The 27,747-nt window shown below is 37.7% G+C and overlaps 2 protein-coding genes across 3 annotated transcripts in view; both read right to left on the bottom strand.

Annotated features, from left to right (window-relative positions):
* Positions 1 to 427: 427 nt before the first annotated feature.
* On the bottom strand, positions 428 to 8,723 carry zw10 (zw10 kinetochore protein). The gene is made up of 16 exons (XM_026938983.3): positions 8,513 to 8,723; positions 7,756 to 7,890; positions 6,864 to 6,965; positions 6,640 to 6,717; positions 6,157 to 6,316; positions 4,977 to 5,129; positions 4,673 to 4,867; positions 4,447 to 4,583; positions 4,170 to 4,352; positions 3,838 to 4,073; positions 3,060 to 3,131; positions 2,794 to 2,957; positions 2,408 to 2,538; positions 2,153 to 2,284; positions 1,866 to 2,068; positions 428 to 697 (listed from the first exon to the last, which is right to left on the bottom strand). The coding sequence occupies exons 1-16, from the start codon at positions 8,615 to 8,617 to the stop codon at positions 577 to 579; spliced, it is 2,307 nt and encodes a 768-aa protein (XP_026794784.1). The 5' UTR covers positions 8,618 to 8,723; the 3' UTR covers positions 428 to 576.
* A 1,795-nt stretch (positions 8,724 to 10,518) lies between these two features.
* usp28 (ubiquitin specific peptidase 28) overlaps positions 10,519 to 27,747 on the bottom strand; it is a 29,130-nt gene continuing 11,901 nt past the window's right edge. For both annotated transcript variants that reach the window (XM_026938807.3, XM_026938806.3), the window contains exons 14-26: positions 24,853 to 25,067; positions 24,480 to 24,550; positions 22,367 to 22,595; positions 20,578 to 20,880; positions 20,378 to 20,496; positions 17,177 to 17,452; positions 16,339 to 16,434; positions 15,048 to 15,226; positions 14,702 to 14,780; positions 12,765 to 12,844; positions 12,552 to 12,675; positions 11,472 to 11,667; positions 10,519 to 11,173 (exon numbers count right to left, since the gene is read on the bottom strand). In XM_026938807.3, the coding sequence (XP_026794608.3) occupies positions 11,001 to 11,173; positions 11,472 to 11,667; positions 12,552 to 12,675; positions 12,765 to 12,844; positions 14,702 to 14,780; positions 15,048 to 15,226; positions 16,339 to 16,434; positions 17,177 to 17,452; positions 20,378 to 20,496; positions 20,578 to 20,880; positions 22,367 to 22,595; positions 24,480 to 24,550; positions 24,853 to 25,067 (2,140 nt within the window). In that variant the 3' untranslated portion in view covers positions 10,519 to 11,000. The remainder of the gene's footprint in view (positions 11,174 to 11,471; positions 11,668 to 12,551; positions 12,676 to 12,764; positions 12,845 to 14,701; positions 14,781 to 15,047; positions 15,227 to 16,338; positions 16,435 to 17,176; positions 17,453 to 20,377; positions 20,497 to 20,577; positions 20,881 to 22,366; positions 22,596 to 24,479; positions 24,551 to 24,852; positions 25,068 to 27,747) is intronic.

The raw sequence follows: 27,747 nt of genomic DNA, 5'->3' as shown, positions 1-27,747 counted from the left end.
TGAGATAATCAATGCTATTCACTTCACCTATCAGTAGTTTTAATGTTATGGCTGATTGGTGTGTGTGTGTGTGTGTGTGTGTGTGCGTGTGTATATGTATGTATGTATGTATGTATATATATTTGGCAATTCCTTATTGCTGTTATCGTCATTATTTATTTATTTTATGGTCACTTTATTATCATTTTTAGAATTTCTGTTAGTTTTACGTTCTCTATTTTCTGTTTCTTTCTCTGAGCTGCATTTTAATGTATCAAATGTATTTTATAAAAATTATTATTATGTAAGTGAACTGCAAATACATCGGCTATGACTTTATAAAAACTAAACAATCTAAAAGAATAATTAAGACACATATTTCAGAGTGACAGATAATGAGAAATTTCAGATAATTACAGCCTTACAGAGACATACAAACAGTCAGGTATTAAGTGTCATTGCTTGAAAAGGCATTTATTATTTTATGTTACAGCGCAATAGAAAAATAGAAGAAAAAAACACAAATTAAAGAGGGAAGAGCAGCTGTGTAGCACTGTAGTCCAGTAACATTATTAAGTGCATTGGCAATTTGAGTCATTATTTGATTTTAGTAAGGGCTACGGCTCGTCTGTCTGTGTTTTGGAACAGAGCTCGAATTAGACTCTTCATTTCATTACTGGAGAACTCCTGTGCGAGAGGCCCTTTGCCCTCTGCCCACCTAGAGGAGAGAAACAGTGTGTCAGTAATTCTATACAACTGAAAATTAAAGCACAACAGCATGCATTACTCAGCCAAAAACGCTGCGGGCTTAAGCAGCCTCCTGCTCAACTGAAGGAGTAATGATGCTATTCTGACGTGTCAACAATAACAGCATTGCATTTACTGAATATAGTGATATATAATCAATTAGCAGCCAAAGCCTAGCATGAGTATGGAATGTATAAATATATTAACCTAACCTATTAACCTAATATATACATTTTTTTTGGCCAGAATTTGAAGAAGCACAACAAGAGAATTGGTCACAGTATTTCTCCTATAATAAAAATAGATGTTGTGTCTTAGTCATCATATTTTATACCTCATTAATTTAATATTAAATCAAAATTGAGATTTTGGAAAACAAAAAGCTGAAAAAAACAAACAACTGAAGTGAATAATGACCCCCTAAAAAATGTAGTTTGCCTAATTCTTAATAAAACAGTACAATTTTTTCCCCCAAATTTTTATATTTGAGAGTTTTTAAACCAAAGGGGACAATTTCTGAATTAGACTTGCGGGGAAAACAAATAAAAATAAATACAATATAATAAAAATAAAAAAATAAAAATAAATAAATAAATAAAAAGACTTAAGGGTAAAGGGTAAACAAAGCTTGAGCACTGAGCCAGAGCTAGATAATTATATAAACAACTAGTTTTAGTATTTTGTATATCCACCATTTATTTTCTTTTAATGTCTAGAACACACTGCATTTCTGCAGCGACACAGCTCTGTTCTTTGGCTCAGTCGGTGCCTCGTTGCTCAGTTTATCAGTTTGTGGAAAGAAAAAAAAATCCCAACACACACATTGTGTTTAGTTCCCTTCCTGCAGTCAAATCGCTTTTTCACTGCAACTGAACTGAACCAGAGATCAGGACCCAGACCACCTCACTCCTAAGTTCTCAGACCAGTTGTTTTAGTCAGTTTCTGTGTTTCTGCCCAAACAAACGGCACTGAGGAGGAAAATGTATCAGGGCTCCCTTCAAAATGACTAAACTGACTAAACTATGTGAAAGCACCCTGTACTACCTCTGTAGTCAGTTTGACCATTATAAATATAATAATCTTATAAAAAAAATCTTGTATGTTCAGGATATGAATGATATGAATGTGCTTTGTATTACCTGTCCACAATCTCTTGCAGACTGGCCTGCAGCACTATGGACAGTTCTTTAAAGGTCATCCACTTCTTCACATAGACTGGCACTTCCTCTTGGTATTTCTTGTTCTTGGACTCCTCTGGTAACGGTGTGAAGACTAGCGGCCCTTCCTCTATGATGGTCTGGCAGAGTGTGTGCAGCCGCTCTCCGTCTTCAGTTGAGATGTCCTGGGGGTGGGATTAATCGTTTGCAAAATTTAAACACTCATCAACTTTAAAGAAAGTTCACATTGTTGTCATTTTGGGGCTCACCTCCAACATCATGATTTTGGTAATCAGTTCAGAAATCGCTGTATTCAGAAGTGTTCCCATGGATTTGCAGTATATGTTCACCGGTAGGACATCTTGCCAGACTTTCCCCAGTCGCTTTAGCTGGTGAATCACCTGAACAGCATCACCAAGCACTGTTTACTAATCAGCTCTCCATCACCAGAAAACAACACTACATCAAATTACAAGTTTTAAAGAGATGCACTTGAAAAATTCATATAAAGGGGTGTTTCTCACTTGTCTGACTGCCTTGCTGGCCGCAGTGTAATTGTCTTCATCGTCCAAATTGGAGAAGTTTCTGGCAGTGGACAGTCTCTCCAACATTTCTGCTTTCTGAACGTTCATCTGTGCCACAAAACACTGAGCACCTTTACAAGAAAACAGCAAAAAACAACACAAGTCTTATCATTTACAACATCATGTGCATTTCCCCAGTATAAATCTTTTCAGAAACTAAGTAACTCTAGAGGAGTTTCCACAACAGCAACCAGAGTTGATTTAAGCTCCTAGGCAGCTGATTTAAGCTCAGAAGAACTATTAGGGTAGAGCTTGCTATTGTTCAGGTCTCAAAAAGTACTGGAATCTCAGTAGAAAAAACAGCAATGAAAATCTATAAAACATACCCAGTTTTCTAAAGCCAGGGACCAAGTCAACAAAATAGGCCACTCCGTCTTTCAAAGGAAGGTGTGGTCTGAACTGATGACCGAGTGTCAGCAGATGGTGGGCAAGGAACATGCAGTTGTTGTGCTGGATGGCGGCTAAGTGAGGAAACTTAAGTAGGTTGTCCCTGTGTTAAAGCAGAAACACAAAACCTGTTAATCATCAGGTTTTTCTTTTAAGAAAAACAAAAGTAAATGTTTATATGATGAAATATGACAAGCAAGCTTACTTGTGGTATGTTGGAACCACATCGTAGAACAAGTGAAAAATATTTCGGGTGGTGTAGAAGAGCTGGACAGCACTAGAAAAAAACAACAACAATATAACGATAAAACATTTCAGCCATTTTCCTAAAAGAATAGTTGAAATAGGTGTAAAATAGGTTGAATAGGTGAAAAATAATCAGCCAAGACTCAGTGCCTGATGTTTGTTCTGGAGCTCTGAGATTAATGTCGCTAACAAGTAATGAAAGTCGTTTCACCCAAAATCTTTTCTATAACAACCGCAGACCTCATCCTGATCTTCAGTGATGTCAGAGAATTTCTGATGTGATTGATACACATGAACAAAACAAAATCAATGAAAAATCAGAATCAAAAGCAGCCACTTCACTCCCATAGGCTATGACTCCCAAAGATTTGTACTGGAATGCTGCAAGTTACAAGGATAATAATTTTACAATACTGTTTATTTAACAAAAAATCTGTAGCAAGGTTATTTGAAACAAATATGAAGTATTTGGTTTGAGACAAAATGGTTACTGTTTTTATTTGGTTTGAGACCAACTGAAAAGAAATTAAAGGAGAAAAATGTCCATTTCTAATGTAAAACTAAAGCAAACATCAGACACCAAAACCTGTCTTGGCTGATTTAGAGATGACTGTGGAAATCTGTGGAAAAATGGAAAATCAGATTTTTGGCCAAAAATGAATTTTTTTTTTTTTTTTTGGTTAAACAAGAGACCAAGCTAAACCCATCAATAGGGAACAGTGTGTCATTAAACCTACCACTGGGGGGAGCTGCCCACTGCCTCAGACAGGGTTTTTATAGCCAGCTCCATCAGCTCTTGCACTGACTCACTGATGCGACACACAGGCAGGCACAGAGTGCGCTGGTTCAGCTGTTTCTCATTCTCCAGGATCTGCTGATCACACCGGCCACTCTTCTTTCCCTCCTGCTTCTCTCTGCTCCCTCCACCATGGCTTGGCAGTTTAGGGAGGCTGAGCTTGTAGTCTGGAGAGATCTGAGGATCAAATATGGGCAGGTCAACAAACTATCCAGAGCACTTATGGGAAAATCTGATACAACTATAGCAGTTAAGGATGGTCACCGGCCTTACTTTAACTGTGTTATGCATCTCTGAGGTCATTAGTTTCCGGGCAGCTACTATGACGTCTTGGCATTTTTTGCTAGCGAAATGGCAGTTGACATTTCTGGCATACTTCAAGAGATCTGTGGAGTCTCCAGGCAGGTAGCCCATTTCCTTTAAATGACTTTCAAAATGCTCCGTTTCTTTGATAACCTGAAGATAGAAACCAACCAACCAAATAACTAACAAACAAACAAACACAACCCCTAACAATTACACTGTCACGTCTTTTGCTAACAGTAGTTACCGTATCATAAGCTGCAAGCTGACTGCTGTTAGTCGGTATGGAGTACAATAAGCACTCCCGGATGATACAGTCCGACATCTCCTCCCATATCTGGTCTCCCAATATAGCAGACACTTTCTTTTCACCAACAGCTGTATCTATGCAGAGAATTAATAAAGAATCCATTAAACCCCAATGAAATTTTGAAGATGATATTTATAAAAGAAAGTGAGATGTTTAAGGGTACCAAACAGGTGTTTGTGCAGGGTCTTGAGCACTAAAAGGATTTTGGAGTACACGTCTGCAGGAGTAGGGCGCTCTGCTTGGTTCTCTTTGCTCTGTAGACTCAACACTGTGCCCACCTCAAGGTGCTCACTCACCTCCACCAACAGAGACGGGTACATGATCAGAGGCTTTAGCATGTACTTCAGTAATACCTGACCTGGGGGTGGGACACAGAGTCAGCCATAAGCACCATACACAGTACATAACTCAAACATGTAAATTAAATCAAATAAAAAACAAACAAACAAAAGAACTACTATTATTACCAAACAGTTTGATCTTTTTATGCAGCTCTCCTTGAATAGCAAGGGCCTGAAGTACACTGGAAAGAAATGGACTGGGAGTATCTTTTTCCTCTTTAGATTCTCCTCCAGTTAAATGAAGTGCAGTGGTCAGAAAAGACTGCATTCCTGTCAGTTCTGTGAAAATAAGTTAGGTTTGAATGACGACTGTATGCTGGACAAAAATATATGTCATAAATGAAATGATTTTTGTACTTTGTAACTGTTTCTGCAAAAATAAATACATACATAAATAGGGTTTTAAAAAAAAAAAAGATAATTTAAGATGATCTGGGTTAGGCTAGAGTTTCCTCCAGGTTCTTTGGTTTCCTCCCACTTCCCAAGAACATGCAAGTAGATGGACTGGTGACCATAAATTGCCTCTTGGTGCTAGAGTGTGTGTGAATGTGTGTGAGACTGGCATCCCATTCAGGGTACATTCCTGCCTGGCACCCAGTATGTCCATGGTAGGCTTCGGATATCCCAGGACAAAGCCCTTACTGAAGACTGAATGAATGAATTAATGACTGGTTTAGACTGCTACTTACACTATATGGCCAAAAATATGTAGACACTTGACATTCACACTCATATGTGCTTGCTGAACATCCCATTCCAGATTTAGTCCCCTCTTTGCTGTTATAATAACCTCCACTCTTTTGTGAAGGCTTTCCACTAGATTTTGTTATGTGACTATGGGGATGTGAACAGGGGCATTGCCAAGCTGGAATGTTAGGACCCAGTAGTTTCAGTGGAGGGAAATCTTAATGCTTAAGCATACAAAGCTATTCTAGACAATCCTGTGCTTCCAAGTTTGTGTCAAAAGTTTGGGAACGGAACACATATGGGTGTGATGGTCAGGTGTCCACTTTTTTTTTTTTTTTTTTGGCCACATAGTTTATGTTGAGAACTAATCATGTATTCATTACACTACATGGAAAATCTGTGAGTTCTTTTGAGAACACCACCATTAAAATTTGTTCAAAATAAAGTGTTGAAAATGTTATCACAACCATGATATGACCTGTTGTGGACTGCAAAGCCAAAGACATGTTATTAGTCTTGACAGTATCAAGATATTAATATTCTACATTCACTTTTTTCTTCCTTGTATTAAATTCAACCTGGATTAGTTTATCATTAAGTGTTTATTCATTACTCTAACCTTTGGCAGGAGGTAGCTTCCACACTGCTAGTTGTTTCCACTCTTCTCCAAGGTGGTAGATGAGGTTCTCTCTCTGTACAGTGATCTCTGAGCTAAGAGCACGAAGTAAGGGCAGATCTGAAGTGTTCCATGCTTTCAAGGCTTCAACGCTGGCCCGTGCCTTGAGAAAAGTAAAAAAAAACAACACAGGTCAATGAGCAACACAACAGGAGCCTCTCCTAACTGATTTAATAAGCTTCTGATATTACAGAATATTTAATATTATAGAATACTTAGGGGGGAAACAATCACGAGTTGAAAGAATACAATGCAGTAACATTAACATTGCTTTCATGCGCCACCTACACGTTGTGTTACTATCCAAGCTGAAAAGACATACAGAATGTACAAGTTTAAACTGTACAGCCTGCAACTTTAAAACATGCATTCTGTAAATATAGCCAGTGTGTTTGATCTACAGATACAACTGACATTATTACCCACTTTTCCGAGTTGTTTGGCTGCTGTCTCATATTTCTTCTGCTGCAAGGTTTTGTGATATTCCTCCATGGCTGAGTCAAACTATAAATGTGAAAATAACATTTATTTCCTTATGCATGAAAAAAGTACCTAACCACATGGAAGGAAATGTACTTCTAATTGCACTACTAAATCTTAGAAACAAAAGTGACTACATGCACATACATGCACCAGGTAAACTCATTCACCTCTTGTAGATGTTGGAGCATGTTTATCACCGCAGTGTTCTTCTCCAGCTGCTGCTTGAGTTTGGCATATTCGGTTACAGCTTCATGGAGGTTCCTCTGTACCTGCATGTACAGACATTCAATAGGTCCAAATCATGTCTTATATTGGCTTTACTGGCACTTCAATCTGAATTAATTTATTCTGACAGCACAACAGTCCAAATGACCTAATTATATACACCGTAAACGTGACGCTGCTGAAAGTTTTATTTAACAAGTTTATACATAAATCTGAACTGCATACACCAAAAATGTTGCGAGCTCTGTCTGAGCGTAATAAGTAGCCAAGTGATCAATCATGTTGCTTATGATTTTAACAAGTCCTAAATACCTCAGGAAGACATCATCAAACATGTCTCATTAAACAGAAGTCAAGCAGAAGAATATATATTCTCTTCTTAATTTTTTTTTAAGTCTATCCCACTCACATCTAAGCTTAATTATTTTAAAGCATTTTAAAATCTATTAAATGAAATACAATTTTTCTCCCTCCCAAAGTCTGTTTTTTTTTTTTTTTTTTTTTTTTTGCCCCAGCCATGTTGGTCATCCTGATTGTAGTGCAAAGGTCATTGAGCAATCTTTATGAAAATAGTCAGGGACCACCAAAGTACACCACTGACAATAATACTGATATGATAATGACTGTTGCGCTTGTTTAAAAAAAAAAAAAAAAAAAAAATGTATCAAGTGCACCATTCTACTCTGCACATTGCTGGCACAAATATGATCTGCATGGAAGAGTCATCAGAAGGAAGCTTACCTACAGGTACTAATTTACACCTGCACAATGTTTAAATCATGCAAATATCTGGTCATCATGCCACTGAAGAATAAAAAGGTGTTTCGATCATACCTCATTGTCAATACAGCTTTTCAGGAGATCAATGTCTTTGGATACGGATTCCACCTGGTCCATGAGTTCTTCAGCCGCCTCCATACTAGGTATGAACTCGCTGTATTTTTTATTGATCATGTCAGATATCTCCTCCTATAGACAGGAAAACAACAGAAAACAAATAAATATGAAACTTGAAAGGCTTTAGAACAATTCTAGTGTGACTTGCAAAATGACTTATTGCCTGCACAAGCTTATCAGTGAGACTTGTGATGTGACCTTAGGAAGGAAGAACACAGTCCTCTTTTCAACAAGCAGCACTCGAAGCATGGAATTGTCCTTTCATAAGGAACAAAAGTTAAAGTTCTTGATGATCTTGGTGTAAGTGGCTATTACAGGCTAACTAGCTTAACCATGAATGACACGTCAACCAGCTAAATGTGACAGACAGATAATGACAACTCACTAATCAAACCTGTGAACTAGCAAGAAAATGGCTAGCAAACAAACTACTAATACGAATAAACACATAAACAAAAATGAAGAGCAGTTTACTAGCGCAAAACACAGTGCTTACTTCAGAGAATGAATTTAGCTACCATTATAACACCATAATCAACAGTCAATAAGTTTTTTTAGTCAGAAATGTTTAACAAGATGTCACTGTAATTGTACCATCTATAACAGACAGCTGTGACAGCTACCATACTAGCCAACTAGCTAACAAGCACAGCTAGCTAGCTAGCAAAGTCTGTTTCGACCCAAGTTTGTTTACCTTGGTTTCCTCCACTTTCCGCGATAGTTTGGATATTTTCGAAGCAAGGTCATCTTTTTCCAGTTTTCCCGAGCTCGCAAGTACTTCTGTAACAAACGAAGCCATCACTCAGCGAATTTTTTGCCAACTCAAAGCTGCCGTTCAGTCAAATCCCTCTGCAGCCCGCCATACTGCCCGCGCGCGCAAGTCCAACTGGGAGATGGTCCATTCCGAATGAACAGATTCACGAATCAGCATGGGAGTCGGTTCATTCAAAATGAACGGATTTTCTGGCCAATTTGAGAGTCGGTTCATACAAAATGAACAAATTCACGAGTAATCGAATCATACGTGTCATGAAGGAGCAGGGACATGACACATGATCATAATATAATACTAGTTTGACGAAGAATGTTAAAAAATTGATTATTTATTATAATTGTTTTGTATTATTTAAAAAGGAGAATAAAATAAAATAAAAGAGATAACAGATGGATTTGAGTGGTTAGCTCCAGTGCACTTTGAGGCAGTGGTTTAAGTGTTAAGGTTCTACATCAGTGATCAGAATGTTATGAGTTCAGATCCCAGCACTGCCATAGAGTCACTATTCAGCCTTAACCAAGACCCTTGTTTGCTCAGATATATGCCTCAATTATGATCTGCCAATGATTCCTCTGTCAGGCCTGGAAAATATCTCCCTCGTAATTTAATGTGGCATGGGGAAAGTTGCAGTGAGAGCATCCAGACAAGCATTTTTTCGGTCCCACTATTTGCCCAGCAAAGCAATGATCCTGGACTGAAATACACCTGACCATCACCTATCAAGGCCTAGTTTGGCCTTCCCCACACCGTTGCCACAAAGTTGGAAGTGCACAATTATATAGGACGTTTTTGTGTGCTGTAGCATTAAGATCGAGCTAAGGGGCCTAGACCAAACCTGTTCCAGTATGACAATGCCCCTGTGCACAATGCAAGGTCCATAAAGACATGGTTTGTCAAGGTTGCTGTGGAAGAACTCGTCTGCACAGAGCCCTGACCTCAAGCCCACTGAACACCTTTGGGAGGCACTGGAATGCTGACTGCACTCCAGGCCTTCTCCCGCGACATCAGTGCCAAACCTCACTAATGCTCTAGTTGCTGAAAGGGAAAATCTCCGCAGCCACGTTCCAAAATCTAGTGGAAAGCCTTGTCAGGAGAGTAGAGGTTATTATAACAGTAAAAGGGGCGAAATCTGGAATGGGGTGTTCAGCAAGCACATATGGGTGTGATTGGTCAGGTGTCCAAAAACTTTTGGCCATGTAGTGTATGTTTCTCATTTGTGTGTATCTCACCCACGAGTAATGCGAAATGGAAGAAAATCGCATTCAAAGGTTCCATTGCAACTCAAGTAAAGACACTAACACGTTGTCTAAAAGCAACTACTATTTATTGATTTAATTGGCATTTTATTAATTAAGTAATAAATAAAATATAAAATAAATACCATATATGACATATTACAATAGAAAAAGAGTACTCACACTGATCATAAACATTTTCACATCCATCTCTCTAATCTCTTCTCCTGAGGAAAATGTCAATCGCAGCATTTGAAGAACATGGACATCCTCGTCTTTTGACCTGGCTGTTCGCTCTTACACTAATACTAAAACAATCACTGATTAATTTGGTGAATTTTGTTCTGTTGGCTAAATTATCTGAAATTAGTATTCAATCATTCAAACTTTGTCTGTCTCCATTTCTCCAATGTCAGAAATAGCGAGTGTGAATTACGGCCAATTTCACATCATTTTAGTGGAATATATTTATGTAGTCAAATAATAGGCAGAAAAAAATCAAAACCTGATTTTCTGTCATTTCTGGCTATATTCCAGAATTTAGCTACAGTGAAATCCAACATATTTTCCCAGACTACTCCACATATACAGTATTGTGTTTACTGGATTGATATCAGTTTGTCTACAGGACATAGGAAGAAGCAGAACAGAGGGAAAAGCACAACAGTAAGAAAGACAGAACTCCAGTGGCAGAGTACAACAAAGTGAGAGAAAGTTTATTGGGAGTCAGCACAGGCTTAGAGGGAAGAAACAGAGGAGTGGAAAACCAGCAGAGCAATCTGAAACAATGTGACTATGGTGACTATGGACTAATTTCACACCAATGCCATTCTACAGTACATGTGAAAATTATTGAGCATTTTTTCCCCAAATACCCGGCCTTCATGATGAAAAGGTATTCTGTGCAACAAAATAAAATCCGATTGATCTTTCCTGAGATCAAACATGTTAAAAGAACATGACATGACCAAACAATAGTTCTGCAAATACTAGACTATGCAGTGAAGTGTCAGGGTCGACCAATGCATGTTAAAAATATGTATAAAAAACGACACAGCTCTATATTCAGTGCAACGATAGAAAACCAGTGGTTGACCATTTAGCAGGATTCAGGGGCTAAACAGTGGCATATTACCATGATGTCGCCATGATGTCACCTCCTCTGCGTGTGCTCACTTCACAGTGACGACTGATGTGCTATGGATGGACTCCATGACAGCGGCCAGGCGGCTGCACAGGTCATGGGGCGACTTTCTCACTTTGGGTGGCTCTTTCAGCACCACCCTCTCAGCCGAGCAGTCCAGAACCCTTGGCAAGAACTCGCTCAGCTTCTCCTGCTGGACCTCTGTCACACACAGCACAAAGACACCGAATTTACTGACTGAAGCCAGTGTTACTCTGTACGATTACAGCAGTTTTTTAAGAAAATAATAATTCAAACAATTTAATTATCCATTTTATCAATGGTTAAATATTCCCTTCCTTCTTCATTATCAAATACTATTTGGTATATATAGTGTACCACCACAATGCCTTTAAGCATCATCCAGAGCACCAGCTAATCTAAGGTTAAGCCTTCTCAAATGACCTCACTTTATTTACTATAGATGTTACATATCATGGGCCGCATGTGCGAGCCTCACCATCCATATCCTGCCCCAGATAAGAGCACCAGTGACTCCTGATCGCCTCAATAGCATCCATGTCCTCCTGCGTGATGCCGTCTCTGACCATAAGGTGCATGCAGGGGATGACATAGTCGTTCATGATGGTCACGCTCTCCTCCACATCGCTCTCTTCTCCGCTTTTAAACAGCGTTGCCGCATTCTCATTCAGCTCCTGCAGAACAACCACAGTTAAAATAAGAATTAATGATAATATCTGCTTGTAATGCTGGATCACTATCAGATAAGGTGTGGCATATAACAATAACATGCAAATAAACACACCACCCAAATAAGGAATAAAGCCTTTGGGGGCATGCTGTTATAGGAAAATAATCAATTTACCACTGCTAACAATGTTTTTATTTATTGAAGAATGTTGCATTGCATTTTACACTTAGTTACACTTAATGTTGGGAAATGTCCATGAAATAATTTTCTGTTGTCACTTAAGTTATAGCAGGTAACCTCACCAGCCTCTTTTTTTCCTCTCTCTTGAAGGTAATAAGACAAAATAATGCAAGATGTCATATTACAGAGCAAACAACACGACTTTCTGTGCCTGAAAACTTAAAGTTACAGCTTTATCTCTGACTGTTACAAAGCACTAACACTGGAGACTCCTTCCAAAAATGTTAAATAAATAATCTCCTTAAAGAACACATTGCCATAATTACAACTACAATTAAACACTAGAAAAAAAAATCAGTTTATGTGGAGCATCTGCCATGGACATGTACATGTGTATGTTGCATATGTATGTTATTACTATAGAAAAAATAATGTGTAAAAATGAGCACATTAATATAAATTTCTCCACCTTCTCCTTTTTTATAAAATACATTTTTGTAGACATTCAGTCAAACAAATAAATAATAATATCATTGAACTTCGTTGACAGGCTTTTTAAACTTGAAAATGCTGCTTTCCTGGCACTTTGTTAACAAAATTATTATTATATCACAATAAATATCATATACCATGAAGATGTCTTTAAGGATCATGATATGATATTTTTCTATATTGCTCACCCCTAACATAGAGATGTACATACAGTACCTTCAGGCATTTTCTCCTGTAGATTGCTATAAGATTGTGGTCCACTCCTCTCTTTTCCCCACTCTTGAGAAGTGCTGAATTGTCTTGGTAAGCATGTGCAAGATAAATCAGCGCCTCTCGAATTCTTTAGAAGACAAATATGACAATGATGAGTGTAATATAGTTGGAAAATTCCTCAGTGAAAGAGAAAGAACCCTCAATTACTTTACTTACTTTCCATTTTGGTATTGCTCAAGGCCTGTCAGCAGGTAGGCAAACACGGTCTTGAACATGCTGTAGTCGTCATGCCATTGCTAATGGGAGAGAAGATTAAGAGTGAAATTTAACTTATTTCATTTAACAGATTTTCCAGATGATAAGCCATAAAAATACTAAATTCTTCTGCTTAAAAAAAATCAATATATAGTACCTTGATTCATAGTTTAGGTTTTCTGAGATACTATACTTACTTACAATACTATACTTTACTATCTTTTTGTTTTACATTTACAATCTGAGTCCATAATATAATGCTGTGACCTGTAGTTTCTTATACACTCTTGGGTTACAATAGTGACTGTTTCCTTTTTTTTCAGTATGACTAGTCACCGTTATTTATACACTCACCGAGCACTTTATTAGGAACACTATACTAATGCTGGTTAGGGCCTCTCTTTGCTCTCAAAACAGTCTCAATTTCCACAAGATGTTGGAAATGCTCCTTTGAGATTCTGGTCCATGTTGACATGATGGCATCATGCAATTCCTGCAAAATTTCCTGCAGGTGTTCTACTGGATTCAGATCTGGTGAATGGGAAGGCCACTGAAGAACACTGAACTCATTGTCATGTTCATGAAACCTGGCTTAGACGACTGTGATATGTTGCATTATTATGCTGGAAGTAGCCATTAGAAGATGGGCAAATTGTGGCCATGAAGCGATGCACACGGTCAGCATCAATACTCAAATAGGCTTTGGCATTCAAGTGAAGATTCCCCACACCATCACACCACCTCCACCAGCCTGGACTGTTGACACAAGGCAGGTTGGGTCCATGGATTCATGCTGTTGGTGCCAAATTCTGACCCTACCATCGGTGTGCCTCGGCAGAAATCAAGATTCATCAGACCATGTTTTTCCAGTCTTCAGCTGTCCCGTTTTGGTGAGCCTGTGCCCACTGCAGCCTCAGCTTTCAGTTCTTGGCTCACAGAATTGAAACCCAATGAGATCTTCTGCTTTTGTAGCCCATCTGCCTCAAAGTTTGATGTGTTGTGCATACTGAGATACTTTTCTGCTTACCACAATTGTACAGAGTGGTTATCTGAGTTACTGTAGCCTTTCTGTCTGCTTGAACCAGTCTGGCCATTCTCCGTTGATCTCTCTCATCAACAAGGTGTTTCTGTCCACAGAGCTGCTGCTCACTGGAAGTTTTTTCTTTATTGCACCATTCTGAGGAGAGACTGTTGTCAGAGAAAATCCCAGGAGATCAGCAGTTACAGAAATACTCAAACCAGCCCGATTGGCACCGACATCCATGCCACGGTCAAAATCACTGAGATCACATTTTTCTCCACTCCGATGGTTGATATGAATCTTACCCGAAGCTGCTGGCCTGTATCTGCATGATTTTATGTATTGCACTGCTGCCACATGAATGGCTGATTAGAATGAGTGAGTAGGTGTAAAAGTGTTCCTAATAAAGTGCTCAGTAAGTGTATTTATAGGTTACCTACTTGCTTAACTGATCTTTGTCAAATACATAATCTTATTTACAACCACAGTGCTGCTGATTTCTTGATGGTGGCTTCAAACTCTCTGAGCTGAAGATAGTAAGAAGACAGATTCTCAGTAAGTCATTTGCCCTGTTATTGATAAGTCAAAATCCTGTTCAAAATGATGACAGCTGGGCTTTTGTTTACAAGGTTTTGTTAACAAGGTTTGATCTTATTGGCAGATAAGGTATTGGCAGAATATTTTCATAACTGCCAGAGTAGCATGCTTACCAATAAAAACCCATAATGATTGCCTACTAAAATTAATTCCAAACATCTGTCACAGCATCTGTTTTATTTATATAATTATAATTATAATTATATATATATATATATATATATATATATATATATACACACACACACACATATATATAAAGGATAGTTAGCGATTTTACCATGTACTCCTCCATGTCCATGTCTTCTGGTTTGATGAGACGAAGTTTGGCTCTGGCCTCCCTCATGATACTGACAGACCTAAAGTAAGTGAAATAAAATTCAAGTGGCTTATACCAAAATATACAACAAATGTGTATTAGCAATTCAGGAAACTGGTTTAAGACACAAATTACCACTGCAGTAATTCTCTCTAGCCATTACCACTTATGATTCTGTGCAACAAGAGTATAATGAAGATGTACTATGTTTCGTAAAGATAAAGTAATGACCACTGTGCATGTAAGCAAAACACTTTCCAATTCAAGTGCTTATCAAGTGAAAAACAAAGACCAAAAGACAGAATACCTATCATCGAAGCTCAAGTTTCTGTCACCGAACTGCTCCAGCAGAGTTCTCTCGATGATGCGCTCAGGCGCTTTGTTCTGGAAGAGATAGACCAACACGTGCTGGAGGCGAGGGTCCTGCTGGGGGGTGATCTCCTGCTGAGACAACTCGTACAATCTGCAGTACTCCTCATGAAATGCCTGGTGGAAAACCATGTCAAATGATTCGTTCAGGAACCAAGCAGACTCAAGTTGGGTTCAAGTTAACTACCATAGTATTAGGAAATCTAAGTAAGCACTCATTTGGAGTCCCATTAGATTCTGAACATGGACAATGAACACAAAATTAAACATTTGTTTAATTTTCTTCCTTATTTAATTTCCAATAGTGGATAAATTGTAATAAAACATAAAACAACTGCATGTGTTCAAAAAACTTTTGAATAAAAGTGCACATACATATAAGAGCCCTAGATAGGTGACAAAGCTTGCACTACACTGCAAAACAATTACATCTCAGCAAGTGAAAATACCTTGAATATAGTCCAATTTATCCAGTATTTCCTAATAAAAGATTACCATAAACCAAAGATAAGACCATTAAACCCATTTCTAGACTTTATTTATTTATTTATTTATTTATTTATTTATCTTGAAATATTTGCTTGAAATAGTTTTGTTCTATTGGCAGACAATTTTACTCATTTTTAGCATTTATTTTTAGAAAGAAGTAAATAGAATAGTAAATCTGCCAATAGAATAAGAAAATGTCATGCTGAAAATGAGTAAAAATGTCTCAAAATTGGTTTAATAATAATACTGATATTTGGTTTATTGTAATCTTATAACAGGAAATATTAGATAAGATATTAAGATATTAAGATGCCAGTTATTGCAGTGTACTTAAGTCACCACTCCAGGGACATATATTTCCTAGAAATAGGTTCCTCAAAAATGTATGGATTAATTTTTTGATTATTTTTAGATGTTACCTTTAAAGCTTTTATTTAATATAGAGGACAGAATGTATTGTGACCTTTTGCACTGACACTTACACATGAAATGTTCAGCCACAATACTCGTGTTATTGCAAAAACACTATGCACGTTTTTCAAATTTGTGTTATCTATTCAGTTTTTATGAACATTAAATGACATGCATAGACAACTGATTATTTTAGAGCTCTGCTATCTAGATCTCAAATATGTATATCAATGTACAGAACACAAAAGCTGTGGCTAGTGTGGCTAGTCTTAGTACTAATGGCAATTACAACAACAGTGTTTAAAGTGTAAGACCTGAATGTGTGCTACCTTGATAAGTGCTGCCTCAGGACCATCCTTGTCAAAGACTTGTCTGGCTTTGGCTATGGCTAGGATAACACCCTGCATGGCCGGGGTAAGCATCATCTGAACAGTCAAGAAAACAGGAAGTATGTCAGGAAACATTATTAAACAGTGCCTTAGAGGAAACCTCCTGAGCCATCCTGAAACACACTGAATATGTGTATATTAAAATATTTCTCATGTGCTTAGCGATTAAGGTGTTACTTTGTTGGTTGATGCTGTATTTTCAATATTCCTATTTGAAGTTAGTGGTTGTCTGTCACTTTAACACCACAGGGGGGCATTGCTAGCGCACTTACACTGGTGATTAATAGGCATAACTGCACTGAGTTACGACAGAGACTCGGCCTGGCTAGTTATCGATCTACAAACTGATTTCTAATGACGCTGAAGGCGGTATTAGCATGAAAGCTGAAGTTTTGGAAGCTGATCTGTTGGAGTAGAATGTACAAATGAGGAGGTGCGAGAGCTGCACAGACTAAAGGACTAAAGCACTGCTGCATTACTCACCTTAGTCAGAGATCAAGGCTTAATCTCACTGGCACCACTATTAGCAGGCAGTTGAGTGGCATTGTGGGTAATCTAAAAACCCTGCTGATGTCAGGTTACATCAACAAGTTGACTGAAACTAAAAAATTTTCTCGGAATTTCATAATAAAATATATCTTGGATGCCACTGAAATTCACATGTTAATTATAAAGATTAATATGCAAGTCATTCAGAGTGGATTTTCCTTTATGAATATATGACAATTCACCATCATACAAATGTGATTTGTTTTTCGTAGTTGCTCAGTGTTATTACCTCCTCGTTATATCCGTCTGCATCAGAGAGCACCAGGATCTTGCCCACATTAGGGATCTCTACCTCTGACACCTCATTCTCCGGTTGGCTGGCTTCGGCTTGGCTGGCCTCGGCTTGACTCTCCTCCGCTGATGCAGTCTGTTCTTCAGCCTCTTCACTCTCAGGTTGTGGGTCTGATGCTGCTTCAGTTTCTGTGTGCTCACTTTCAGTCTGATTAATTATCTCAGTCTCTGCTTCTGCTGTCTCCTCATCCTTCTGAGATGTCGATACAGAACTCTGAGAGGGAGATATAAGCAAACCCGATAAGTCATAAATGTATATAATGACATATTACTGCTGTTCAAACCATGGTTTCTAGACTATATGAGACATGTCTCTATATCACATAAGTCATGTTAATGCTCCAGCCATTTCTACTTTCCTGCTACATTTCAGTATACAGAATCCTAGGAGAGTTCCACGAGTGTTTACCATCAGAGCAAAAGTGACATGAGATGACTGTGCATCTTTTATTAGGCCTGTATGTTGCAGTTCATGTTTTACATTCATTTTGAGAAGTGATAGAGGGATACTATAAAATTAGTGGCAAAATAAATTTACAAAAGATCTCTGTTAGCACTATTTTTTACACTAGTGCCACTTTGCTGGGATTTGAACTCACAACCTTCCTAGCAGAAGTCCAATATCTTAACCACTGAGCTATGACTGCCCGTAGTTTTCCAAGTAGCATTCCCAATTCTCTTATTTGCCTTCAGTCTTATAGAGTACTGGCCTTCTGAATTGACAAACAGATTACTAAGAATTATTCCTAATGTCATTTTGAAACAAATTTAAAGTACATGCAGAAGCTAGCAATACTGTGGCAGCAAGATAAATACAAGGTATGGTCATTTGGACAGCTCATTCATGCTACAGCAGATCCCTCTCATCAAATCAGATCTGATCCTTAGCTCAACTAAATATGGACATGTTTCCTCACAGTATTTTCTTCAGAAAAGCCTAGCAATGGCTGACATAAACTTAGACAACAGTTCAGGTTTTAATTTAGCAACAGCCTGGTGATTGACACCTGCTCATGGCAACTGTGTTGGTTTAATTTGGTCTCAGTACCTGCCCCAGGCAAAACATCTTATGTCTTAGTCTATAAAAAGCAGTATGTGTACTGACATCTTGAAGTAGACATGTGTGCTGGATTTTTTTAATCCCTCTCCCGCCCACTCCCAAATGAAATCGGACCAATCCTGTACACGCCCATATACACTTTGACCAATCCCGCCCTACCCCGCAGTTATTTTTGTTTGCATCTGCCTAGAGTATTTTCTAATGAACTTAGTGGATTAAATTTTTTAATATATATATATATATATATATATATATATATATATATATATATATATATATATATATATATATATATATGAACAAATTCATCATTTAAACCAATGAATGAATGAATGAATTAATTAATTAATGCACTAAAGCATCATGTCAATGCTCTCAACATGACCTTTTATTTGTCCCAGGAGCTTCATATCTGTCCACCAGCATTACAGTAAACACCGGCTGCTCCTGTGAGTTTTTATTGGGCCCCTTTGGGTCCCATTTCAAATGCACACATCTATGAATCATAAAATCACATCAGATTCAAAATCTCACTAAAGCCTCACCACTAGAGGTCAGGACTCAACCACAAAAATGCTGTGTTGAGTACAGAAACAGCTGTACGAGACTCATTTAACATCATACCCAGTTCTCCAGATTGATGCATGAATCAAAACTTAACCCTGTGAACTACTGACAGAGCTTCTGCTCTTGATTGAAGGTGAGCAGCTTTACTACTACCTTCTATAGAAATCCAAAGAACTGGAAGTGATGATGACCCAGAATGCAGTTGCATGTTGATAGAAGTGTCATGAGCCTTGACATTTAATTTAAATGAGGACTCATGTGGTTTTAAACTGACTGCAGCAGGTTGTGGTGTGTTTAAGGCATGCCTCTTACTGTGTTGGGAAGATTACAGAGGATATGGAACAGAGTACTAATTACAAATGACATAAATAAAGATGGAAAATGACCTAAAAGTGAGTAATATACTCTGACTACATTAGAGCTAAAACAGTCCTGTACTAACTTTATTAGGTTTTTCAATAAAAGTACAAAAATAAAGTGGAACAGTACCTATAAAAGTACCTTTTTACATACACTGAAAGTCTGAACATTAACTTAAAAACGTACCTTTTTAAAAAGTGTTTTAATATAGTTTAAGTTTCTGTGCTAATCTCAGTTGGCAGCTGGTTTTAATTGCTGTTTTTTGTAGCACTTTGAGATTTTCTTTAAAATGTAAAGTGCTTTATAAATAAAATGTATTATTATTATTATTATTAACTTACAAGTATCTCCCTTCAGTGGAGTGTTATGCAACATCTTGGAGTACATTTGTTACCTGACATTACAGTATAATTGTGTGATCTGCAATTAACAATTATGTTTTTTTTTGTTGTTGGTGGTGTTGATGCTGTGTCTATAATATGAGCATATACACTTACAGGCCACTTTAATAAGAACACCTGGACACCTGCTCATTCCTACATTTACCCAATCAGCCATAAAATCATGCAGATACACGCCAAGAGCTACAGTTAATCTCAGTGACATCCAGTGAGCAGCAGTTCTGCAGGTGGAAATGCATTGTTGATGAGAGGTCAGAGGAGAATGGCCAGACTGGTTTGAGCTGACAGAAAGGCTACAGTAACTCAAAAAACAAACAAACAAAAAAAAAACACTCTTTATAACCATGGTGAGCGGAAAAGTATCTCAGAATGCTGAACACGTCAAACCTTGAGGCAGATGGGCTATGACAGCAGAAGACCACATCAGGTTCCACTCCTATCAGCCAAGAACAGGAATTTGAGGCTACTCTGGGCAGCGACTCACCGAAACTGGACAGTAGAAGATTGGAAAAAGAGCAAGCGATGTTTTTCCAATCTTCAACTGTCCAGTTTATATATATTGCCTGACATTTCTGATATTTTATCCACCACCAGTACTTTAGTTTTAATAAGAAAACAACACACAAATCACTACTTGTTTTGACGTAGAGTCAGCAAACCAAACACAATTCCTCTGTACAGTAACCTGCATGCTGTTTACAGGGGCTATCTATGGGAACTATTTCCAAACAGGATCAACTGACTGGCTCACCTGATTCTCATCCAGCTGGCTGTGGGTCAGACTGAGAGAGGTGGCATCCTCAGTAACCTCCTTTACCCCCTCACTCCTCTCTGGTGACGAATCAAGAGCTACCACGCTGGTTGTGGCCTCTGGAAAGCAGAAGCACCATAATGTGATGAGCTGCAACAGATGCAACCAGCCATGTTACCTCGTCTGGAAAAGTAGCTGACCTTCTGAATCCTGGACCGGCTCCTGTTCTGCCTCTGGGGTCGGTTCTTCAGGTATCTCATGGCCGTGTTCTTGGTCTGGTTCTGGATTTGGGTGCTCTGGTTCTGAAGTGTTCTCCTCTTTGCTGGTGGGAGCCTGCGCTATGGGAACCTGTAGCTCTTCCCGAGACGCCTGATGGAATTGCTCCTCCCATTCTCTCAGTTGCTGCTGGAACCAACGGTTGTCCTCACGGACGTAACGTTTCAGTATGGAAGGAAGGGAGTCCATGCCTTGGAGAACCTGCCCTGTCTCATTGTCTGTGTCCTCTGCCATTAACACAATTGAGAGAGTAGTGAAACAATCAATAGTTCAGGACACACACATACACACTGGGAGTTGAACCACATGTGAAAAGACAAATGAAACTAATTTAATAAAAAAGGTCTCTTGATTTCATATCAGTTCTAAGTGCAAAGTTGTCATTTACCCACCAAGAGCATAAACATGGCATAATAGAAGCATCTTGGAGTGCAACCTTATAACTCATTACACAACCCTATTAGCAGGTGGTGCACAGGCCAGATGCTGCCCTTTATAGTGTTTCAAGCAATCCACTATCCTGTTACCAATTAATATAATAAAAATAGCAGACTATTAATAACAGCAGTGCTATTCCTCTCTGACTTATGCTATGCTTAGTAAAAGACCTTTCTATTGGCGAAAGATTTTATGTTTGGATTAGGAAAATATAATTTACAAGATATATATATATATATATATATATATATATATATATATATATATATATATAAGAATATCATTCTACAATTTATAAGGGTTTATTTTCTTAATAAAGAATTTTTTAAAGAAAAATTATATGTATAATAAAATTAATTAATTATAAAAAATTATAAAATGTACAAACACTAAATATAGTATGTATATGTACATTTTATAATTTTTAATATTATATTTTTATAATCTTTAAAATAATTTAAAGATTCTTTATACTATCATGAATTACAGTAAAAACAGATCCAAAACTAAACCAAATCCACTTTATTAGGAACACCTGTACACATATTCATTCATTCATGCAATTATCCTATCAGCCAATCATGTGGCAGTAGCACAATTCATAATATAATGCAAATACATGTGAAGAGTGTCAGATAATGTACAAATTAAACACTAAATTGGGAAAAAAATGTGATTTCAGTGACTTTGAGAGTGGCATGGTTGTTGGTGCCAGGTGGGCTGGTCTGATGAGAGGTCAGGAAATGTTTCAAGCTGACAGGAAAACTACAGTGACTCAAATAACCATTCTTTACAGCTGTGGTTGTAACACCCAACACGTCGAACAGTGAGGTGGATGAGCTACAACAGCAGAACACCACATCAGGTTCCACTCTTGTCAGCCAAGAACAGGAATCTGAGGCTACAGTGGGCACAAGTTCACTGAAACTGGACACTTGAAGACTGGAAAAAACATCGCCTGGTCTTTTTCCATTCTTCAACTGCCCCATTTCTGTGACCCCAAAGCAGCATTTTACATTTGTTTGTCATTCTTAAATGAACGTTCTCCATCATTATTAAAAGAAATTCCTCCCAGAGAATTATATGGATCATAATGAAATGCTTAACGGACTCCTTTATGACAAACATATTAATAATTCTCTGTAAAATGAACAGCTTTCGGGTGCAAAAAATATGTTTGAAGCATACACATATAGACAAAGGAGGAGTAGACTGGATGTACCCTGATATAGCACCTCCAACATCTGCCATCTCTGAGTAATAATAAGTAGGTACCTGCTATGAGGTGTGGCAGTCTGTCATTAATGTACATGAGACAGTAAGCACTGGCGTTGGTCATTCCTCCATAAGAGTCTCGCACCAGCTCCTCCCACGACGACTCGGTCACCATCACATCATTGTACTTGAGCCAGCGTTTATTGGTGTGATCGTAGATGTAGGCCCAGTAATGACCAGCAGAAGCCTGTCCCTCATGAACAAGAACTGCATGTAGCCTGTACGGCACCTGGAGACACAGAGAGAGAAATATTACTGTCTCAGTGAGGCTGGCAACACCTTATACTCAAGAACCACTCATACTAGCACCACACTGTAAAAAAATGATATTTTAGTAAGTAAAAATATCTTTAATATGGGTGAATTTATCTAATATTTCTTATTAGAAGATCATTATAAATCAAATCTAAAATTATTGGCAGAAAATATAATTTTGCTTCTTTCTAGAAATAAATGCTTAAAATGTAAACAAAAAAAAAAACGGCCAGTAGAGCAAGACAAGCTTGAAATTAGTAAAATATCTCTAGAAATAGGCTTAATAATCTCACATTTGGTTTATTGTAATTGTAATACAGGAAATACTACATAAAAGTGACTATATTCAAGATACTTTCACTTGCTAAAATGACATTTTTGCAGTGCAGATTAGTTTTAGGTTATTGTCACCTCCAGTTAGAGATAAAAGTGATTTTTTTTAATCCCAGCTGCTCTATTTTACCCATTAAGCTCTATTTAAGTACAATTTAGCAGGCATATTGTTAATTTGATCAGGTATGAGCTAATATTGTTCAGTTTGCTCTCAGCTGCTTAGAAATGAATGTGCCTGCGCCGATCAGGGTGGATATTTAAAAAAAATAGTCGGAGGGTTTTTAAAACCCATTCTGGATCACAACTGTGGCACTGAGACCCTCTCTTATTGTAAATGCAGGGCCAAAACAGTATTTTCCTGGCTTCCAGTCACATGTCTTACAACCTGGTTTTGACATTGTACACTATTTATGTCACTTCACTTCAACATAAACAGACTGGTTGACTCAAAAACTCTGCTGTAGCTATTAAATCAGATTTATTACCTGACTCAACAACTTTATTTCCATTATTGAGGAAATAGCCGATATAAATATGTCATTCTGGGAAACCCATCGGATGTCACAGTGGCTGAATTCTGGTAAACACTCAGAAAAAAAATCTAAATTTCTGATCAAAATTGGGGTTTTGTACCTATAACAAATAGTGATACATCAGCTTTAACAAAACATAAATATATGTCCCCAAATCAATGTAGTAATGTTTTTATTAATTTTCTAACCGTGCCTAGCTTTTCAGAAATAATACGTTACGCAGCTAAAGAACCAGTTTAACAAAGGCGCCTATGAAGGTGGATGTAAATATAGATATAGTTTTCATGGTCATATGTATTATATTTTTTAATTACATGTTCAATTAAATGCAAATTAAATCAGTAAATAGCAGTCAGTGTGATGGTGCCTATCAGTGGCCGGGAGTCTTTTGTCCCTAACCCTTTTTGGGGTAATCGGACTTTAACATGCGACAACTTTAGTTTTTCAGCCTGCTGATTATTTCTAAAAATAAAATATTAATGTGAAATCTATAAGCAAATTCTAATCTCATGTCATCATATAAATATTGCTACTCAGAATCTTTCGGGCATACCAGTTGATAAAATTAATTAAAGGAAGTGAATTGATTAGATATCACAGCAGGATGCCTATTCACACACCCTATTTATCTATCTGTCTATCTATCTATCTATCTATCTATCTATCTATCTATCTATCTATCTATCTATCTATTTATTTATTTATTACAATTACTGTACTCTCTGCCAAGAAATGACCAAAACCAACTAAAATACTGGGAAACTTCTTATTTTAGCACTTAGTTATGATCACAAAAATAGGGCTCAATTGTTCATTTATTTGTTTATTTTTAGTTGTATTTAACATTTCTGCCTATGATTATCGTGTTTGCACTCGCACTCATTCGACTTTTAAAATCATACAGCATTTTGGTCACAGACTGAAAATAATGTCATTATGAAAAGACGTGGAAGTCTATAGAACCAAGGGCTGTTTTGGAATATAGACTTTACCTGACACAGACTGTTATCTGAGTACATCCCCTCCAGAGCCTGGCTGACCTTGTCAATGCTGGCCTTGAGCTCTGAACACAAGGAGAGAACAGCAATCAATAGGGTGCACCCGAGGCCAGGCTCCTGATACACTCAAACACATTAGGATATCTGCTGGAAAATAAGGCTGTGCTCTAATACAATACGGTAAAGGGCACAACATGCAGCCTCATGAACAACAGTCAATACTGCGGAGCTGAAAGGAACAAAACAGCTTCTGCAACACTGGTGGAGAACAATGATTGTTTTTTTTTCTGTTTCCTTGTAAAGGTAGAGGTCTAGGTAATACTTCACACCGAGAGAGAAAAATGGCGTAAGTGTCTGAAGGACGCACCGTTGATGTTGTTCTCTGCCTCAGTTCTCCAGCGCTGCAGGCAGCCCCTGACAAAGTGCAGCTCCTCCTCACTCACGCTGCCAGGCACTGGGTGCTGAGGCCAGTCAGCAGGGGGTCTACACTGGGTGAAGGGCTTGTGGATGGGCGTCCTCTGGGTAGAGCTCTGTGTGCAGCCTGAACCATCTGATGAGCCAGCATCGTCTGCTTCTGTTTGGCTAACAAGGGTTACAATGCACACAGTTCACTCATTCAGTTATTACTTCTTCATGTTTTTCACAAAGTAATGTGTTATCACACAGGAAAAAAGATGTACATTTCACCATGTTATGCCTTGAAATTGCACATGAACTCAACACGTGGCATCTTGTGAATACAGTGGATATAAAAAGTCTACACACTCCTGTTACAAAAGCAGGCTTTTGTGATGTAAAATAATGAAACCAAGATAAATCACGTCAGAACCGTTTCAACCTTTACTGTGAAATTGCAACCTATATACTAAAGTGAAAAACAATACGAATCATTTTAGGGAAAAAAAAGAAAAATGAAAAATATACAATAACCTGGTTGCATACGTGTGCGCACCTTTAGATTTTATCATGACAGTCAATCAGTTTGGCACATCTTGACTTAGTAGTATCTTGTCATTCTTCCTTGCAAAAGCATTCTAACTCTCTCAAATTGACTGGGCATTTCCTGTGCACGGCTCTCTTCAGCTCCCCCACAGATCTTCGATCGGATTTAGATCCGGACTCTGACTGGGCGATTCTTGATCTTGTTTTGGTGAAGCCATTCCTTTGTTGATTTGGAGGCGTGCTTTGGTTTGTTGTCATGCTGAAAGGTGAAATTCCTCTTCATCTTAAGTGTTTTAGCAGAATCCTTAAGGTTTTGTGCCAAAATTGACGGGTATTTGGAACTATTCATTATTTCCTCCACCCTGATTAAAGCCCCAGTTCCAGTTGAAGAAAAGCAGCCCCAAAGCATGATGCTACCACCCCCATGCTTCACCGTGGGGATAGTGTTCTTTTGGTCATGTGCTGTGGTTTTTTTTTTTTTTTTTTTTTTTTGCGGCAAACATGTCTTTTAGTATTATGGCCAAAACATTCAACTTTGGTCTCAACAGACCATTAACACCTTATTCCACATGGTTTTGGGAGAATGGATGTTTTTTATTTTAGCCGGGCTTGGATGTGTTTTTTTTTTTTTCGTTATTAAGGTTTCTGTCTTGCCACCCTACCCCGTAGCCCAGACATATGAAGAATTCGGGAGATTGTTGTCACATGTAGGGAGCAACAAGTACTTGCCAGAAATTGCTGCAATTCTTTTAATGTTAGGTCTCTTGGCAGCCTCCCTGACCAGTTTTTTCCTGGTTACTAATGTCACTGTTGTGCCATTTTTCTCCTCTTGTTGATTACTGTCTTTACAGTGTTCCATGGTATATCCAATGCCTTGGAAATGCATTGCCTCTCCTGATTGATATTTTTCAACAATGAGATCCTGTACCTGCTTTGTAAGCTCTTTGTGGCCTGTGGCTACTCCAGTTGGATGTTATCAATGAGATGTCAGGAAATTCCTACAGGAACAGTTGTACTTTATTTGGGGTTAATCAGTCACTTTAATTGATGGCAGATGTATACTAATTAGTATTTAACATGAGACTGAATGATTCTGAAAACTGCCACATTCCCATACAAAAGGGTGTGCACACTTACGCAAGCTGGATATTGGAAGTTTTTTGTTTGTTTTTTCCCCCTAAAACATTTCTGGTTGTTTGTCACTTGATTTTTATATGTTGCAATTTCACAGTAAAGGTGAAAAAAGTTTCTGACATGTTTTAACTTAGTTTCATTTTTTTACGTCACAAAAACCTGCCATTTTAACAGGGGTGTGTTGACTTTTTATATTCATTGTATATTGTCACATTTAAAGAATAAATAAAAATGTGGGGGAAAATCATAAGTGAAAGATTAAAAACATGTGCTGCATGTGAAAAGTATGTGAAATATAACATGTGATGTGTCTAAAATCCACATTAGTAAATTTCACGTCAATGATGATTATTCCCATATGAAGTTCAGTAAAGTCAAACAAGATTTCTTTTACTATATTCACAAAGTATAAGCAGAAAAGCAATATTTAAGATGCTATTATCAGCACTGGAATGTAAAGATATTTTTAAAAAATTTGTCTTTTAAAGCCTTGGTTTACTCAGATCCGATATGACGCATGGTCATTTGCGTGTGTAACGGGATAAACTGCGCATGCAAAAAGAAGGTAATTCATAATTTTATGATTTATTAATTACATGCAAATTCAGGGAAGAAAATCTATATGAATGTGCTTCTAAGCACATGCTAATACTTCTTGATAGCACAACTAAATAAAAGTGTAGACATGAGTGTGTGCTCTGTTAATAAGGTATGTGTGAATGAATACCTTTTCACAGCCTCTATTAAGTTGTTGTTGTCATCAAAGTAGTGGTGAATACCTAATTATCTAATATGCAGCCCCATTTTCCATGAACAGCATGTCCAGAAGTGTTACTGCTCTTATACTGCAATTCATCACGGATTATAATTCTGTGTTTATTAAAGGATGCCTCGTGAAACTTTTTAACTGTTATAGGGCAAAGCCCTCAATTCTGAAGACTTTCCTGTGATGGAAAACCTAAAGGAACAGCTTTACCTCTGACTGACACTGTACATTGCTTTCAAAAATGTTAAACAAACATCTCATTATAGAAAGCTTCACCACATACTTATTACTAGAATATGTTTTTCTATGTTGATATTTTATGTGGAGCGTCCACCATTCAAATCCCTCTGAATGAGCTGTTAGATGAAGAAGAAGCCTTCATTTGTCACATATAGCTTACAGCACAGTGAAATTATTTTC

This window comes from Pangasianodon hypophthalmus, chromosome 15 (genome assembly GCF_027358585.1).
Source record: "Pangasianodon hypophthalmus isolate fPanHyp1 chromosome 15, fPanHyp1.pri, whole genome shotgun sequence".
NCBI classification, from domain to species: domain Eukaryota; kingdom Metazoa; phylum Chordata; class Actinopteri; order Siluriformes; family Pangasiidae; genus Pangasianodon; species Pangasianodon hypophthalmus.
The sequence above is the reverse complement of the archived record's forward strand: the minus strand, read 5'-3'. Positions and strand labels throughout refer to the sequence as shown.

Coding starts and splice junctions, on each gene's coding strand:
- zw10 (XM_026938983.3), bottom strand. CDS start 8,617: ATGGCTTCGTTTGTTACAGAAGTACTTGCGAGCTCGGGAAAACTGGAA. Junction 2,958..3,059: donor GTGGTTCCAACATACCACAA/GTAAGCTTGCTT, acceptor GCTTTAACACAG/GGACAACCTACTTAAGTTTC. Junction 2,069..2,152: donor CCAAAATCATGATGTTGGAG/GTGAGCCCCAAA, acceptor TCCCACCCCCAG/GACATCTCAACTGAAGACGG.